Source organism: Plectropomus leopardus, chromosome 10, assembly GCF_008729295.1.
Source record: "Plectropomus leopardus isolate mb chromosome 10, YSFRI_Pleo_2.0, whole genome shotgun sequence".
NCBI classification, from domain to species: Eukaryota; Metazoa; Chordata; class Actinopteri; order Perciformes; family Serranidae; genus Plectropomus; species Plectropomus leopardus.
In genome coordinates, this window is record NC_056472.1 from 14,772,879 (window position 1) to 14,792,288 (window position 19,410).

The following is a 19,410-nucleotide window of genomic DNA, read 5'->3' on the forward strand; positions in this document are numbered from 1 at the left end:
ATGACAAAACTAAAATTAAGATTAATGAAAAAATATTGAACGTATCTAATTATTTTAAATGATGCAAAACATTCTGATCAATGCCAGATCTTTATATAGCAGGAGGAGGCCATAGCATGAATAAATCTGGCCTGTTTCTATATTGGCCCCTGAAAACTTACTCCTGAGACATGCAAAGACAGAAAGGTGCCCATCAACAATTATGAGACTCAGATAAACATTCTCTGCAATTTTTCTTTGAAAAATGAAATTGTAAAATAGAGTTAGAGAATGGAGTAGGATTAAACAAACACATACCCTAAATACAACTTGTATGATGGTAGTTATACTTGAATACTGTAATACATGTCCATCTTACATGAATAGCATTTGAGCAATGTACCCAGCCATGGGATGCATATGTGGAGTAAATATATATACTATACTCACTTTTATACACAGTAATATTCATTTTACACATTGATACTCATCCAAGGTAGCCAAAATGACTTGGCCTAGTATCTGGCCAAACTCAACAGCTGGAAGAAATGAGTCGGGTCGCAGGTCTGGTTGCCCAACTTGGCTGAGACCCGGGATAAATGAGGCCCCCATAAATGACGAATCTGGCCCAATTCTGGCAGTTGACACTTGGCTGTTACTATAAAAAATGACCCGGCCCAGCATAGGATCAAAATGGGCATGCTAGATGAAGTAAGTTAGGTCACAATTAGTTGCCTGACTCGGCTGAGATTTCGGATAAATTACCCCCCAGAATTGGGCCAAATAAACAGGCCCGATTCTGGGTGCAGACACTTCCACAACCTGACCATTATAAACAAGATGACCTGGCCCAGCATAGGCCCAAACTGGTTATGCTGGATGAAATAAGTCTGTTTGCATCCAGTGGCCTGGCATCACTGAAACTTGCAATGAATGACGCCCCAGAATCAGGTCAAATAAACTGGCCCACTTCCAGCTGCTGACACTGCCATCACTGGGATGTTAAATAAAGTTAAGTAAAGACCTTTTGACAAGTCACAGTGGGAAATGTGTGGATACTGACCACAAATTTATGATGGCTGAATTCCATTTAGCTGCTTCATTTTCAGGGACCTGGTGTGGTAAATGCCGGTGTAATATCACACTGTCATGACTTACTGGGTCATTTTAATAGACACTTGCTCCTGTCATTAGTAACACCTGTGTTTTTCCTGCCATAAAAGTAAAAATGTCTTCTGTGAGAGACACATGTTATACTTACCTTATTATGCAGTGCATCACATATTGATTCTGAATGTGATGCACAGCAGGTTGTTTTGTTGTACATCAACTTTATTGGATTTTTGCTGCCCTCTTGTGTTCAACAGTCAAACTTCAACAGAGAGATTAGTAATTTTCCACTAAAAACAGAAAAGAAAACAGTGATTTATTTGATCAGGGGACAATCAGATAAACCAGTACACTACAACATTTTTTTCTAAAATAAAACTGAAAACAACATTATAAAACACCGTCATATGTTTAAAACACACATTGGTACCCCCAATATACAGTATTTGCTATTTTTAGGTTGTCTGTTTGGCCTGTGCAATATCAAGTTTAGCAGTAATTTCAATAGTTATTATTCTTTTTTGTCTCCAGGCAGTTTGACATACATATCATGAATCAGAGCTGTATACTCACCCTCCTGTCTGAATTATAGTCACTCAGCAGCTTTAGGTCACAACTTCCAAATATAGACAGGAAGAAAAACAAACACAAAAACACACCGTTCATAGCTTATTGTAGCTAAGTGTTCAAGAACGTTGGTCAGAGGTTTCAAAAAAGTTGTCATAACAGCTGATTATAAACAGCCAAATAGGGCTAGAGGTGTGTGTGTGTGTGTGTGTGTGTGTGTGTGTGTGTGTGTGCCCCTGAATGCGGACAGGAAGTGGTGATGGCTGGTTTGAGGTCAGTGGCAGGAAAGAATGGTAGCTATGCTGTTGCTGTGACTACGACTGGTCACATCGCAGAGATTTGGGTTTCCTGACACGCTGCAGCCTGAAACCGCATCCCACCATCACTCCATCCATCCGCCCATACCTGTTGTATGTGTGATATTGATAATTTTACTGTTAAAGTATGTCAATTAACCTCACCTTCATACCCTTTTCTCCTCTTGTATGCATTTATTTGCATCTCCCTCTTTGTGTCACTTTTTCATTCACCCCAGATCCCAAACTACCCCAACACCCATCTCGAATGCCCAGTGGCATCTATATAAAATGCTTCCTTACTAAATGCTGCTCCACCCTTCTCTTTAAACATTAAACGCTGCACAACAGCGTGACCACAGGAACTAAAAGGCCGTGTTTCTGTGCTGTTTACTGGCCTGAGGCAAACCGCATCCCTCTCATTCAAATCTGGGCCCACAACCATCTACAACCAGTGAGAGAGGGGGCCAAGTGATATCACTGCAGTGAGGAAATCACTTGTGGCACCTTTTTCAGAATTTTATTTTCAAACATCCTGAAAGCAACGATAAAAAGTTTTGTTTTGTTTTTTTTAATTGATTTGTGTTATTATAAAATTCCAGTGTAATACACAATACTTTTTTCGATGACAAAACCTTAATTTTAAATATTGATCCAGGATCACTGTTTAGGATGTATAGCTGTCAATACAAAAGTATCATACTATTTATCATTGTAAGCTAACAGCTTGTTAATCCTTCAGTGGGGAAACCATTTACACTCCAGATTCTGCAAAATGAATCAAAAGTATTTTTTTTCCAGAGCTGAGAAAAATAAGAAATCAATCCAATGAACCAAATGACAAGCTCTGGGGGTGAAATGGAAATTCCCAAACAAAAATCCTACCAGTAGATGTCAGCCTTGCCAAAGAAAGGCGTCAAAGGAGGATGCAAATGATGCCAAAGGAGGGTATTGGGTTCAGCAAGTCAGCACAGCTGCATGGAAACTTTCAGCTGATCTGCTTCAACTGTGTTCCGGTTTGAACTATAATCATGTCAACCAATCCCATGCATTTTATGATACCTGCACATTACAGTTTTGTTGTGCTAAATTGAAACTTTTAAATACTTTATACGGTCATTTGCAATGTTGGAGCAGTTTCAGTGCAAATTCAGGGTCTGATTGATTGCAGTTGGTTTATAATACCTAACTGCATTGTTGCATTTAACATTGTATTATTACATTTTGTATTATAAGACTATAAATGCCAGAAATGACTCTGATTTTACATTGTTTAACTCTTGTGGACAGTAGCATTTATTTATATATTCACTTTTTATTATATTTTCTTTTGTGAATAATTTTTATTTTATGTATTTTTTGTTCACTCATTTGTGATGTAATGGACTCTGATAATTTAATAGCATTCATTTTATTTAATTAATTTAGTATCAAAAACTAAACGGATAACTGGTCACTGCCCTCCGTCTGTAACGCGCATGCGCAGAGCGGAGAAAACGCTCTGCCAGCTCAGCTGACAACAGCAGCAGGTCGGCAGCAGCCAGATGATGATGGCAGACTCTGGAAGTAACGAAGAAGTAGCTGTGATCGGTAACACCGACATCACTTCAACAGAATCCGAGAACAACATTATAAACACGGTAGTGATTTTGTTTTTCTCTATGACTGTCATTTTGGGAGTTTAAAAGCCTGTTTTCAATAGTCAAAACTTTCCTAAACAGGCCTAGCATAGAGTTAGCTAGGTGGAGTAAGTGACATCAAACAACGGAGACTTTTCCATTCACTTCTTCAAAACGCCCCTGTATTTTTTTTTAACCTTAACAGGCTTCAAAGCTAAATTACCTACAAGCTCTGCATGGTAGCGTTAAAATTACAAAGTGAGCGAAAGTTGCATTTGCTGTGTGTCCGAAGCTACTTTGTAAACTTTACTGCTGGTGTTAGCTCGCTAGCTAGCACCAAGTGTGAAAGCTAAACCTAAAGTTTAGTTTAATGATAGTTTAAAGAAGCCAGAAAGTAAGTCTACTCTTAGTTTTCGTGGTTCGTGGTGAGGAAACGGGATTTCTAGATACATAAGCAACGTCTGTTTAGTAGTTCGTGGTGATAGTATTGACATGTCTTGTGACCTGCACACGCCTGTCATAACTCCCTGTAAAGCACAGTGTTACTGTGAGTTATCTTCAATTGCAAAACCACGGCCCACCTCTCAGTGAGCATCTGGTTTCATGTTTGTTACTTGCTGTTTAGAACCGAGCAGAACACAACTTCATTAAAATGTAGTTTTGTTCTCTTAGTCTCTTGGTATCACACTGTAAGCCTGCACACGCCTGGCTGTTCAATTGCTATTCTTTTTCTAATGCGCCCTCATGGATTGGTGTCATGTGTATGGGGTCAACCAGTATTGGTTTTTCAGGGCTGAAAACAAATATTTGGAACCGATATCTATTTACAATAAAAATGAAAATCTTTATGTCAGTATTTAGAGTTTGGAATGTAACAATCTCCAACACAAAGCTTTATTTAAATGCCTTTAACAAATGTTTAGTCAAAACTGATGTCAAGTGAAAATAAAAATGAATAAAAAAAAATAGCTCCCTTAAGTTTTACAATGTAAAAGTGTCTCCCATGCTGACACTTTCTTTGCACTTTTTAATTAATTAAATATATATAATTATCTATGATGATTAATATAAAAGGCAGATACAGATAATCAATAAAATGCCAGGCCAATAATCTGTCAACCCGCAGTCATGTACTTAATGTTTTACTTTCTCTCTCTCTTTTATTTATTTATTTTTTGCTCATGCTCATATGTTTTTTTTCCTTGTCTCTGTAGATGGTTGAAAGAGGAACAGCTCTGTTAAGAAAAATGGAGATAAACGTGGCGGAGGCAGAGAAGAGAACAGGGAAGAACACGGTTAACATGCAGGAAACCTATACAGTCTACCTCATAGAAACACGGTAGGTCATAAAACACAGAATCTGGTTTTCTGTTCCCTTCTATGGCATACATTGACAACTTTAAGTTTCTTTACCACGCCTGATTGCTACATTAGTGTAACGGCATATATCAAAAGCATTAAAACAACTAACAGGAGTATTGAATAACTTTGATCAACTCATTACAATGCAAGTTCTGCTGGGAAACTTTGGGTCCTGACTCTCATGAGGATACCATTTGACACACCCACCCAAACACCATTTAAGACCAAGTACACCCATCGGCTCTCCATGATGGCAGCGGCCCTCCCAGCAGGACATTGCAACATGTCGTGCTGTAAAAACTGCTCACAGATGGGCCAAGGATTGTGACCTGGCTTCCGAATTCCCCACATCCCAATCTGATAGAGCATATGTGATACCCGCTTGTAACCCTGAGGTACCCCCAATCTGCGGTGGGGTCTCATTGGATCGGATTTGGCTCTTATCTGTCTAGGCATTGACACGGGCCCTCTGAGCGGTGTCCAGTGCTGTCTGCAGGGTTCCCATGATCATGAAAAAACTGGAAAAGTCATGGAATTTCACAATTATGTGTCTCAGGCCTGTAAAAGTCATATAATTAGTAAAAATGACTTGAGGTTTTGGAAAAGTCATGGAATTCTGTCATGTGTAATGAAATTGTCACAGTAATCTTCTGTGGATAACCTTCCACTTAACAGCCATCATGTATGTTTTTTTTGTTTTCTCCCCACTTTCCATCTTTCCCTTCATGTACGCCCGCTAACTGAAATTATGTTTCAGGAGTTTTAATCTGATGTGTTTAAAAACTGATAGGCAAGTAGGGAAAAAATGGGTCCTTGAAAAGTCATGGAAATGTTTGTAATTTTGAACCCTGTGCCGTTGCCATGACAGAATGTACTTGGACTGCAACAGTGTTTTGGAGTGTGATGTGTGTCAACTGGCATCCACATTAATGCCAGGACCTACGATTCCCCGGCATAACAATGCATTTTAACGCAATTATCAATGTTTTTCGCTTCACCTGTCAGTGGTTTTAATGTCCTGCCAGATCAGTGTATGCAAACCAATTACAGTAACATGGTGGTGCAGAAACAGAAAAAACAGCAGTGACAAAAAGTGTGGCGTGGGATCACTCACTCCTACACTGCAGCAATATTACACCAACACAGGGGGTGTCTTCTAGCTCAGTGGGTAGAGCATGCACCCCATGTAGACCGAGTCCTTTACAGCCACCCGGGTTCGATTCTGGCTTGCAGCCCTTTGCTGCATGTCACCCCCATTCTCTCTCCCCCTTTTCTGTACCTCTGTAACTGCACTATAATAAAGGCAAGAAAAGCCCAAAAATAATCTTAAAAAAACCAAACACACAGGACATGTTTGCTTTCTCCTGCAAAAATAATTAAATTCCCTTTGAGTAATTAAGTCAAATACTTCCCTGAGGGGATGCATTTTGGCAGTCTCAAACAGGGCTGGGACTCTGGGATTCTTAATTTTTGTTTGTATTTTAATGTCACTGTTGCTGTGATTTGATTACTGAAAGATGCATTAGCCTTTTGTGCTTATTCAAGGTTGTTAACTGAAACAAGATCAAGGAGCTGAATTGCTTGCACTGATTACTTCACATTATTGATTACTTCACTACCCCCCACTTTTCTAAGATATGTTTTCATTACTCGACTTTTCAGCTGGCACTAAGGGAGCTCTCTCAATTCTTATAAAAAAGTGAATCTTTTAAAAGATAATCCAAATGCCGCTGACAACTTTATTTTACTCCTCTACAACTCAGACAAGGCCACTGATGTGATATTTTGCTCTTTGTCAGCTTTGAACAACAACAGTCGCTGAAATGTCTTACCACCTCTATGATAACGCCTGATAACAATTCTGTTTTTCCCCATTCCTTTGTCGACAGCCCGGCTGAAAATGTTCCAGAAGGTGGTACGCCTGCTGCACCTGACACATTGTGGAGACGCTACAGTGAGTTTGAGTTGCTCAGAACATACCTCTTGGTCACCTACCCCTACATCATAATCCCTCCACTGCCAGAGAAAAGGGTGAGAAACACATACTTGTACATAATTTTAAAAAACAATCAATTATATGCAGTGTTTCCCACAGAATTAGAGCATATGAGTGCTGGCAGCTGATAATGCGGGAGGACTTTCTTTGTATCATTCAGTGTACCCTCCCTCAGCGCAGGGGGAGCTCTCCATGAGTTCTTTTTTGACCTGTTTGTGACTTGTGGGGTGGATAAATGATCTGTCAATCTAGTTAGGGCTGATTGGATCGATGGATGATAGGAGCAGCTGCTGCGAGTGAATGCAAACTTTTATACTCAGCAGAATGAACGGTTAAGTTTCACTTTAACTGCGACTGGCGCTCTACTGCTCCATCTGTGCACAGAGGAAGCTCTGCACTCAGAGTGTGATGACATGAAGAAACTGTGTTGTTAGTGTATATAGTTCAACAGCACTCCTAATGAATGGTCCACCTCCACAAATAGAAAATCTACTTGTGGCAGAAGATGTTTTAATTGTGGTGGGTTGCTACAAATAAATAAATGTGTGGGAAACCCTGACATGTAATTAAATTCCTAGTTATAATAACTAGGACTATAGTAAGGACTTTTTGTGATTCAACTACTACATCGTATATAGTCTTTCTATAATAATTTGTTCTCTGTTTCTTTCTGGTAGTAAGTAGTACACAACCTCGTCTTTGAAGTGGTATTCACTTTGTTTTTCTATTTTACTTCCTCTGCCTCTTGTAGGCAGAGTTTGTGTGGCACAAGCTGTCAGCAGACAACCTCGACCCAGACTTTGTTGAGCGACGGAGAGTTGGCCTGGAAAACTTCCTGCTGCGTGTTGCATCACATCCTGTCCTCTCCAATGACAAAATCTTCTTCCTCTTTCTGACAGAGGTAAGCATTACTTATGTCCAGTTGAATTCTTTAACCGTACATATGCAGACATGCACAGTCTAACAGGGTTTTCAAGCTGGCAGTAGCTCTGGGGGAGGATATGGACAAAGAAGAAGATATAAATATTTAAAAGGCCAGTTCCAGTCAGAAGGATATCACACCACAGTAGAAAAGATGGAAGCTAAACCAATGACACCCCCTTCTGTACCCACATAGTGATCTCATTGACATGAATGAGGAAGCCTTTAATATTTGCCACAGAGCTATTTTATGTGCCCATACCAGGTAAAAAAACCTATTAGCACACCATTTGAATTTTCTATTTGTCTGTTATTATGTATTCCACGCACAGCCTTGCCACTTGATACATCTTAAACTGAACTCCCAGATTTGTGTCTCATCTTCTCCAATGTAGCCTAATGATGGTCACTCAAGGGCAGCCCCTTGTGGTGTTTTGTTGTAGTGCAGTTGCATGGTGGAAAGCCCTGTTTTTACACAGCATGGCTAATAATCCTGTCTATCATGTCATGTCCGTCATCTGTCCTCAGGAGAAAGGATGGAGGGAGGCGGTTTTGGAGACAGGTTTTCAGGACAAGGTATACAGTTTTTTTTTATCTCCTTCATACTTTGATCAGATAGTAGTTTACTGCCCAACTGTCGTACAAATGACCAAGTTCCTCTTTTCCTGAACTGCTTGACTGAGAGGTTTGTTTTTTTTTTGTTAACTAACAAAGCTTTGCTTGTTTTATGATAGGCAAACCGGTTTATAAAACGGATGCTGTATGCCATATGCAAATTAAAACCCTGATTATTTGTGTGTTATTCTGTTCCCTACCAGGCTGACTCCAGACTTAAGTCTCTGAGTGCCATGTTCAGAGTCAAGAACCCTGACAAGTAGGTGCAAAGCAGACAGATGCCTTTTTTCCAGTTTTACTGGTTTTTCAGTGATACGAAGCGTGAGATTGTCAGAGTACTGAATTATGATGAAATAGTTTTTGAGTAGGTGTTATGATTAGACTTGATAAAAAAAACCCAGAAAAGCATTGATCCCATTGGCAAAACAGGTAGAAAGGTGTATGATAATTCGAGTTTCTAATTAGCAAGTCATCTCACATTATAGCACTGGTTTCTAACTTTTGTCATTAAGGGACCTCTTTTCTGTCATTGGTTACACAATTATAATGAGTATAATTATTCCATATAGTAAATGCAACAACTGCAGAAAGTCTGTGTGAAAGGATTTAAATGAATTTTGAGCAGATTATTGACTGGATTAAAAAAAGTTACTGTGAATTTAAGAGATGAGTTTTTGTGTTATTTTTTGGTACTTTTTATAGGATTTTCAGTCTGCGTTATGTGTTTATTTTTTATTTTTATCTGTCAAACATAGGCTGTAGGCTTCTTTTTTTTAAAACATGCTGTGTTTTCTCTTCCCTGATGTTTGGTGCTTATTCTGTTTTTGCTTTGCTTGTTTAACTGTGTACTTTTCTAATGCGAGATAAGGCTGTAGCGTTGATCTGTGAATACAGCTTGCGTACAGGTCTTTACTGTGCACTCATCCTGTGAGATGTATTTTAAGTTTATATCTTGAATATTTTTAACACATAGCAAAATTTAGTTTTCTTCATAGAAATAAGTGTGAGGCTGAAATTCTTCCTACTGTTTATATTTTTAAAACATTTTCTTCAAACCCTTTGAAAATCAAGAAGAACCAAGTTAATCTTTATCAGCCCCTAGTTTGAATCGCGAACCACTGAAGCATTAGAACAACACAAACTAAAAGACAAAAAAATGTTTAGATTTAGTTCAACTCTGAGATATGATCCATGTGTTTTCCAGGAGGTTCACAGCACTGAAACAGTACAGTGATGAACTCAACACTGTCATCTCTCAGTTACTGAGGGTGCGGGCGGTGAGTTTTGACGTGCAAACACTCCAACACACACGTACGCGCGCGCACACACACACACACACGTATGCACACACCTATTTTCAGCTGTCTGCTAAGGTTTGGCCAGTGGTTTATATCTGTGTATATTGTGTTGTGTGACATGTTCATTCAAATTTTACTGACATTTAGTCTTTCAACTCCTGAGAGAAATATCTGGGTATTAAGCTTGCTAAATGTATGACTTTCTTCATGAATTAATTTCTCTCCATAATGTAATAATGGTTGATTTGATTGTCTTTCTTCCAGAAAGTAGCAGACAGGCTGTATGGAGTTTACAAGGTCCATGGTAACTACGGCAGAGTCTTTAGGTGAGAAACACCTGTTCTGTTGATGCTGAATTTCTGCACTAATAAAACCATAGTTTTGAAAGATGGCACTTTTTTAAACAAAATAAAGCATCAACAAGCTCAAATTAAAAGACATTTGGTGCATATACTGAATTCTTAGACCTTTGATCTTTACAGTTGCTTACAGAAACATGTAAGCCACATCATATTTAACATCAGGTTGAATTTTTGAGATTTCTCAGCTGTTTCCATATGGACTTTTCATTTTTTGGCAAAAGGAAACCCCTACATGTAGTATACATACTGATGAATTCAGCATTAAAGAGAGCGGTAGGGTAATTCCTTGATTCATAAAATACGATGTTTCATTTTCACCTTTTTAAGGAATTTTGTAAATAAACTTTAAAAATGTGGTATACATGTATGAGAAAAAACACAAAGCACCATTTTGTTGTGTTATTACTCATAAGAAAAAAGTCTATAGGCTCAATGAAGTGAACAGAATTACAGGTTTTAAGTTCAGTACACCTGAATCGTTTTGTTTCCAGCGAGTGGAGTGCTATTGAAAAAGAGATGGGAGACGGACTACAGAGTGCTGGCCACCACATGGACACGTAAGTAAAATAAAGCTGCACGTCAACCAGTGTGCTCTCTGTCACACCCAAGCTGTAGCTGACGCTTAATCGTTTTCGATTTAAGTAAGCAACAGATCAATCTGCTTACTTGACTTGTGTGATTTGTGCACAGGTATGCCGCATCAATAGATGATATTCTGGAGGAAGAAGAACACTATGCAGACCAACTGAAAGAATACCTTTTCTACACTGATGCTGTTAGGTAAGTGTGTATGTTTGAAAGAAAGAGAGAAATATATCTATGCCAGGCTGAGCAAGAAACTGTCATGTAAAATAAGTTAATATAGCTAATGCTGTTACTGGTATCGAACAAACCATTAGAACACATTGCAGGTCAGCACACTGAAAGATGAAATATCACCATATGTGTTGCAGTGGAAGTGGCATTAAAGCATCATACAGAAGTATATAAATGCTGCTGGATTGTTCCTGACTGTTTGTTATGTAGCTTATTCAGAGCTTTAAGGCTGGACTCAAATAACAACAGGCTCACGAGGAGGTGATTCTTAAAGGGATAGTTTGGATTTTTGGAAGTGGAGTTTTATAAGGTACTTATGCATAATCAGTGTAATACCTACAGTAGATGGTGGTTGGCACACCCCCAGTTTGGAGATGGAGGCTGGAGTACAGCAACAGCAGCTAAGTAATATATTGCTGTGGACAGGGGCAGCAGCAAAACAGACTTTAAAAATCAATATAAGTGAAATTATACACTATATCAGAATATTGTCACCGCTTTACCCTGCTATTAGAGAGCCCTTTCCCAAGGGAACTTAAACCATTATATCCATCTATGCTTTCTTCAACGCTACCAGACTCCTTCTCAGAAAAATCCCAGAACAAAACAGTAATTTAACTGCACAGAACTACGGATGGAAATGTATATGATTTTGTTGATACCAATGCTTATATTGATTCTGCTCATGTCAAATTATTTATTGATTCCTGATCAACGTCTGGTTTTCATTCACTTAACAGACTGATATTTGCGTAGTATATGTGACTTGTATTTCACACTGTACAGCCTTAAAGCAGCACTGTTGTCACCTTTCTTGGTGAAATGGCACCACGCTTTGGAGTCTCTCTCTGGCTCTTCAGCATGATTCTTCCTGTTGCAAGATTTCAGCAGTTTAGACACATGAGTTTGATGTCATTGTTTTGCAATGCACAGTTTGAGTGGTTCTTGATTCCCATCCCTACACAGAACATGGGAGATGCTGGTCTACCACTACCTCGGGTTGGTTAGTTTGTTTGTGTTATTGTGTGTCATTAGTGAATCCAAATAAACCTTTTGTCTACTGCCCCTGTCCACAGCAGCACATCATTCCTGCTCCTCCAAACTGGGGCCATGCTGACCGCCATCTGCCCAAAGTTATACACCGACTCAGTACCTCATACAACCCCACTTGAAAGAATCCAAACTATCATTTTAGTTTGACCAGAGAAGTAAAAAAATAGTTGAACAATCAATTAGTCCATTAAAAGAAAATGAACTATTTTGATAGTGGCTTAATTGTGTTGTCATTTTACCGTTTTCCAATGTTTTACTACCTAACCAATAATTGGTTAGTCATGAAAATAATTGTCATTGCAGCCTTAATTTAATGGAAAAATGCAAGTCATGCCCCCTCTGGGTTCGGAGTATTGGTCATTGTTAATGTCTGGCAATGGTAATGTGATTGTTTGTATATAAAACTCTTATTTTCTGTTTTGTTAAAGCTTTTCTCGGGCAGGTGTTAGAGCTTTTAACACTCACTTGTTTTGCTTCTGCCTCATGTTGCCATTGTTTTTTTATATTTCTGTTCAAATAAAACAACATGCAGAAGTGCTGTTGCACGTACATATGGCATATGTAAAGTACATCGAGACAGATCATATATTGCAGACCTGTTGTTGATGTGCACTGATGTTAGGGCTCTGTGAGATCAGCTATATTTTACTTTATTATTAGTGAGAGTTGAAGCATCATTTGTATTTCACTTTTTTAATATTAGTTATCAGAATACATCAATATAAAGATATAACACATTTGGGGATTTCAGAGTAATACATTTTAATAAATGTGTCCATTTCTGTGTGTGTGTTTGTGAATCAAGGTCAGTCTGTAGGAAACATGAGCTGATCCAGTATGAGTTGGAGATGGTAGCTCAGGACCTCGTCCATAAGAAACAACAGAAAGAAGAGCTGGTTACAGGGGTAATGCACTAACACTCACACTCACTTATTACCTGTCACTTTCTGCGACACATTCAGGGCACATACACAGGTGGTATACACACACAATAACTGTTTTAGGTCAGTTGTCAAAATAGGCATAATTATACACCAGTAGTGTAGATTAACTGATTTGGGCATGTATCTGAAAAGATTTTAGTGATCATTTGTAATGAAAACATCAGTAATTTTATTTTATTTTTTTTTTGTGTGTGTGTGTGTGTGTGTGTGTGTGTGTGTGTGTGTGTATACAGACAGTGCGAGTATTTTCTCTGAAGGGGATGACCAGCAAACTTTTCGGCCAAGAGAGCCAAGAGCAGAGGGAGAGCAGGCTGGCAGCCCTGGAGCAGAGTATTCAGGAGGGAGAGCAAACGCTCAAGGAGAAGAACACAGAATGCCAGTAAGCACAACTCCAGTGATTCAGTCAGGGTTCCTACGGTCATGGAAAACTTGGAAGAGTTATTGAATTTCACAGTCACATTTTCCAGGCCTGGAAAAGTCATGGAATTAGTAAAAATCGTTCAAAGTTTGGAAAAGCCATGAAGTTTTGTTTTGTGTGATAAAATTGTTACAGTAATCTTCCATGGATAACCTGACTCGTAATATAACATAACTTTAAATTTGTTTTCCGGAGCTATTGACACAATGTAGCTCTTTTTAAAAAAAGAAGTTTTATTGCTATAACAAAGACACAGGGATGACATACAGACTGGGGAGATAAGGGTGGGTACAGGTGAATAACATGCAGAAAACCAAAATAGATGGATGTAGTGTAGCTCTAATATGTGTTGATATGTGGCGTTTGTGTACCATCAAGTGCGTTTCGTCATTACCATCCCTTCCTCAATGTATGCCACCTAGCTGAAATGATGTTTGAATAGAGTGACTCGGATAAGTTTGAAAAAATGCCAAAAAAAAAATGTATAGGTCCTTAAAGAGTTTTGGAAAAGTTTTGAAAATGTATCCATGTTTTTTCTGTTGTTGTTATTGTTGTTGTTTTTTTTTAATTTATGCCACTCTTTGTCTAAGGCATCTGTTCTTATTACTCCTTTCGTCTTTCTAGAAATGCACTATATCAGTTGTTTTTTAGTCACACAGTTTGCCCCTTAATTTGAAGAATGAATCGTTTCAGCCCTTATATAGAAAAATATACATGAATCACAACTTTTGAACAGGGGTTGTTGCAGCCATAGACAGTGTGATAAATGAGAACTTGACAGCTCCCCAAAGTGATGCCAAAATATCTTGACTGCCCCCTGGTGGCTGGTTGCAGTATAGGCCATAAACCTTGCCCCTTCCATGTTAGTGGATGGGAATGGGCAAAACTATACTTAAAGTACATATCAAATACATTTTTACCAAAGATGATTTCTGTTCTTTTAGATAGTTCTTATGCTGATGTTTGTTTAAGTCTTTATTCATCTGAGTAGTTTGGTTTAGATTAGATAGATAGGAGGATTGACTTCATGATTGAAAGCTGTGTGTGTCAGTGGGGGGTGCTGTTGATGCATGGCACTGCTTGTGATTGGTTGGGCGGGTGTATGGGCGGGAACTCAATACCACAGTGATTGCCACTGTGCAGCATCTGTCTCCAAGCACAAAGTATTGGATGGAGTTACTCCCCTTTGAAGTCTGAATTACAGATTTGGTTTCCCAGAGTCTTAATGAGGTATTATGTATGATTTATAAGATAGCAGTAATATTACTCAGTATTTCTGACAACAAAAACATCCTGTATCAATAAAAAAAAAAAGCAGGAACAAGCACATAACAGAATTAGTAACAAGACAAATATCACATTGTTTGCTTTTCTTTCTCGATCACATGTTATTCTTCCCCGCTGCCTACTCTTCCACATACAATGCCTGATGATAGCATGTGTCTGTTTGTGATTGTGTCTTCAGAGAGTTTGTGAGAACCGCCTGGGAAGACATTGAACGATTTAAGGAGCAGAAGGACAAAGACTTGCGTGAAGCACTAATCAGCTATGCCATTATGCAGATCAGCATGTGTAAGAAGGTATGGGGCTCTTTTCCACTGTGTGTTTGTTCTTGTATACTTGCCCACTTAAAAATAGGAGACGTTTTGTGATGTTGACTCCTCACAGTTCTGCTCCTTGTCTGTTTTTCTAAACTATTGTCTTGTTTTTGCTTTCTTTCTTCCAAAATTACTCTCGTCCTGTGTTGCTCCGCCACTGTCTCAGGGAATCCAGGTGTGGTCCAACGCCAAGGAGTGTTTCAACAAAATGTGAGCCACTTTCCAGCCTATCACTCTCCTGCACCAAAATAATAGTGAAATCAGATTGTCCAGAAAGGGACCATCAGCCAATCATTAAATTACAGTCTTACAGAGCTGGACCACGGGAGCCCAAATACTGCCCTCATTTTTTTTGCTACGCTGAATAATTCTGTTTTCTCTCACACACACTCATACATGCACACATTTATTCCGAAACAGTTTCCAAGTCGGAGTCATGAAGTGGATCCATGCCTTTTATTTCCAGATGTCTTAACAGTACCATTCTGCTGGTATAACTTTCATACTGCAGATGATATAAATTTTCAATTCTTTTTTCTCCCTTGTTGCACAACTGACAGCATGTCCAAGAGGAAAATCCTGCACTGTGTAAAAGTTGCGCATCGGGGATCGCTGTGCAGTGTATATCAGTACTTGTTACACTTCTTTTGACTTATCTCTCACCCTGAAAATAGGGAAAATGTCAGAAGCTGAGCATTTCAGTCAGTGGTTCATTTGATTCTTTTCAGAGTCACCGGCCTTAGAGAAATTAAAACAAACTTTTGTGCCTTTCCATATTTTACTTTTACTCTCTGTTGATTATATTTTAAATGGAAACAGAGTGAAAAAACAACATCAAGCCTGTTTGGTTCATTTTTAAAAAAAAATTCACTCAGCTAAAGGATTTAAGTTTTACATTGATTAGCCTGTCATCTAAAAAAAAATCATATTGTCCCTCTGCAAGAGAATCTATAACTGTCCCCAGGGCTTCCAAATGTAGCAGAACTGTGTGTTAAAATAATAATTGGGCAGCGTTAAGGATTCAGTGTTACCCCTTTTCTACCAAAGTAGCTCTGGTTCCTGAGCCAGTTCTGTTCAGGACTCTTGGAACCTTGGTGCTATCAAGCAAACCAGCCTGCAAGATCCATTACAAACAAGGATGGCCCATCAACGGAGAGCATTGCACAATGCACAACAGAAGTAATCAGTAGTAGCAAAATTGCAGATTACATTAATTACTTGTGAACTTTTGTCCTGTTATTAAAGATATTTCTTTTTATCCAGAAATAACAAGTATTAACAAACTATTAATGAGACCACTGCATACTCTTTGTTGTCTGACGATTTCTCACTTGATCCATTGTTGCCTTCTCCATTCTCTTTTTCTAACTGGTAGAATATGACACCCACTGATGTCACAGTTTGCACATCAAATCAAGGAAAACTTGCTTTTTTTTTTGCTCTAGCAGATAACCCTAACTTTTCGAGTTCTGAACCAATTTAGTTTTGATCGAAATGCTCTAAACGGTACTAAATTAGTCGCAGGATCTGGAACGGAACCAGTTCCATGTTGGTGGAAAAGGGGTTATATGAGAGTTGTTGCCAGGAATTAATTCCAAAATATTTCTACCACTTCTACCAAGTGTAATCTTTTGAAAATAAAAATGTCAGACAGAGAAGGATCACAAATAAGAAATCAGATTGTAAAGAAACATGAACCATTCTTCAGAAAGTCACTACACATTCGCTTTCTTTTCTTTTTTCTTTTGAAATATGTTTCATACACGGAATGCTGAAGTCAGCCATGCTGTTATTCATCATTAACCGACCAAAGTGCTTATGACCAAGCGCTACTCCGTAGTGTACGGATCATGGGTGGGAAGCAGAGGAAAGGGGTTGACAAGCTTGGGGTAGTTTTGGTTATTGATATTGTTTTATTATTGTTTGCTTTGTGCCAAAAACAAAGAGCCAATCATGAAGACCCTACAGCGTTTGGTTACACTAGAGCCTTCTTTACTGAACTCCTTAATGGAGGTAATTTGGAGGACTGAAACATGGCGCCTGATCTACCAAGTGCAACCAGAACTGTTGTTAAAAGCAACACACATACAGATTGGTAGTTTTTGGTGTCAAACTTAACAGCTTTAATACGCACATTGGCTGTGTGCTACAGGGGAGAGACAAAAAAGTAGTTCTGGTCACCTTCAATATGCCTCACCCCTTTTTCTGATGTTAAGTTACTGAACGAAATAATAGACGTGAGTTCCAAGCATGCCTTGGGTCAGTGTTAATGGGAAAAAATATTGACCAAATAGTACAGATCTGTTGGATCCTCAAAATCTGAATCAATACAAATGATATACACACAAAAGATGTGTGACTTTTGCCTCCTTTATTATATTCATCTAAGGAGGAAAGATTGGCGCAAAGTGCATTTAAACATTGAGCAGGGATTACTCCTGTCAGCTAACCCTACCCCTTCAGAATAAACAATCAGTTCTCTGAAATAATCCCAAATTGAGGCTTTATGTATGTTTTTATAATAAATGTGTTAAATGAGAGATTTTTATGTTTATGTAATCAATGTGCTAAGACACTAATAAACTTTCAATTTCTTTTCCTTTTTTAACTAGTTTTGTTGCATTTTTACTCAAAGCTAGTACAACCTGCTGGTTTCACACCATGTTTACAGATTACAGAGCATTGATCACATGGCATTTTGTTGGTCTCCATGGATAAGAGATGAAAAAAGTGGTGTTTAATGAGCTCATTGTAAAGGTCAGACTGTGTGATTCAGCTGTGTGAAAGTCAAAGTAACACACAGACTTACCCGTATGCAACGGTCGCCTTTTTTTTTCCATGACACCTGAGGTGGTGGTGTGTGAATCAGAGGGGTGTGTCTGTGTGTTTACACTCATGTGATAGTGTCGCATTGATCCTTGTCAAATCCCATCATGCATGAATTATGAAATCCTAAAGGAACAGTTATTTATTTGTTTTGTTTCCTTAAAAAGTAATATTATCAAGCTGCTTTTTCTGCAGTGGATACACATACCAACTGTTTAGTATCTATGATTTTCTTAAACTGCATGCATAATTCCTATAATTATTAATAATGTTTAAGTGAGTTACTGAGAAAGATATTACATAACTTTTCCCAAAACAATTATTGTGCCTCAAAGGTTGTGATATCCATGGCTGAAGGCATTATGTTTTTGGGTTGTCAGTTTGTCCCATTCTCATGAACACCATATCTCAAGAACACCTCGAGGTAATTTCTTCAAATTTGGCACAAATAAACACATGGGCAATGATGAACTGATAAGATTGTGGTGGTCAGAGGGCAAAGGTCAAGGTCACTGTGACCTCTTCTGTCTCATTCTCATGAACGTAATGTCTCAAGAACACCTTTAGGGAATTTCTTCAAGTTTTGCGTAAAAAATTACTTATCATTGAGGATGAACTGATTAGAATTTGGTGGTCAAAGCTCAAGATCACTGACCTTTTGTCCATCTCGTTTTCATGAATGCAATATCTCAACAACACCTAGAGGGAATTTCCTCAAATTTGGCACAAATGTCCTCTTGGACTCAAGAATGAACAGAATGACCTGACCTTGAGAACTTGGTTCTCAAAGGTCAAGGTTCCTGTGACCTCACAAAACACATTTTTGGCCATAACTCAAGAATTTATGCAGTTATTATGAAAGTATTTTATGTAATGTCTAATAGGATAAAATGATGAAGTGATGATGTTTTGTATCCAAAAGGTCGAAGGTCAGCTTTACTGTGACATCCTAATGTTCTGCAAAAACACTGTTCTGGCCCTCATTCAGCATTATTACTCAGGAACATAAGGGGAGATATATGGCCAGATACTGAATTGGTGACACTGATCTTTGGTGCGCACTTAAAACTGTGTTAATTGTATAGATTTTCTGTGCTGCTGGAGGGGCGATGTGTGTAAGGCATCCATGTTTTCACAGACACTGATGTAAACTCTAAGTGCAACTTGGTTTTGCAGAGGAATATAACCACAGGGCAGTCATTCTAGCTAATCCACAGCGTTATTGAAAGAAAAAGGGTCCTTTGATGTATGACCTTTGCTGAAGTGTTTTATTCTCAGCAGTTTGAGTAAAAAATGAAGTTATATATTGAAGGAAGTGTTTCAAACCTCTTAGTTAAATAAACTTTTATTAAAGGATTAAACAAATGCACTAGTCCCTTTGCCATTTATAATGTGCACAATGAAAAACAGCTGAGATATCAGGATAATAATATAGAAATATAAGGGGAGGGGGGACAGGAAATTCGACCTGTGGAGGTCAAAATGCAATCATTTTAACTTGTCAAACATAGCTTTTGAATATTTCTACACTGCTGCTAAAGGGCTAAACAAATCCTTTAACCTCTGCCTACTGGGATTTGAACATCTCCTATAGAAAAGATTGGTTGAAGGTGTGAGCTAAGATTATAAA

At 38.4% G+C, this 19,410-nt stretch overlaps 1 protein-coding gene across 1 annotated transcript; it reads left to right on the plus strand.

The window, feature by feature from the left end:
• The first annotated feature begins 3,466 nt into the window (after window positions 1–3,466).
• LOC121949364 (sorting nexin-4-like) lies at window positions 3,467–17,562 on the plus strand. Its single transcript, XM_042495030.1, has 14 exons — window positions 3,467–3,592; window positions 4,786–4,910; window positions 6,823–6,964; window positions 7,681–7,830; window positions 8,379–8,426; window positions 8,669–8,724; window positions 9,670–9,742; window positions 10,028–10,089; window positions 10,617–10,682; window positions 10,816–10,905; window positions 12,800–12,899; window positions 13,172–13,317; window positions 14,822–14,936; window positions 15,121–17,562. The coding sequence occupies exons 1-14, from the start codon at window positions 3,497–3,499 to the stop codon at window positions 15,166–15,168; spliced, it is 1,317 nt and encodes a 438-aa protein (XP_042350964.1). The 5' UTR covers window positions 3,467–3,496; the 3' UTR covers window positions 15,169–17,562.
• Window positions 17,563–19,410: the final 1,848 nt, after the last annotated feature.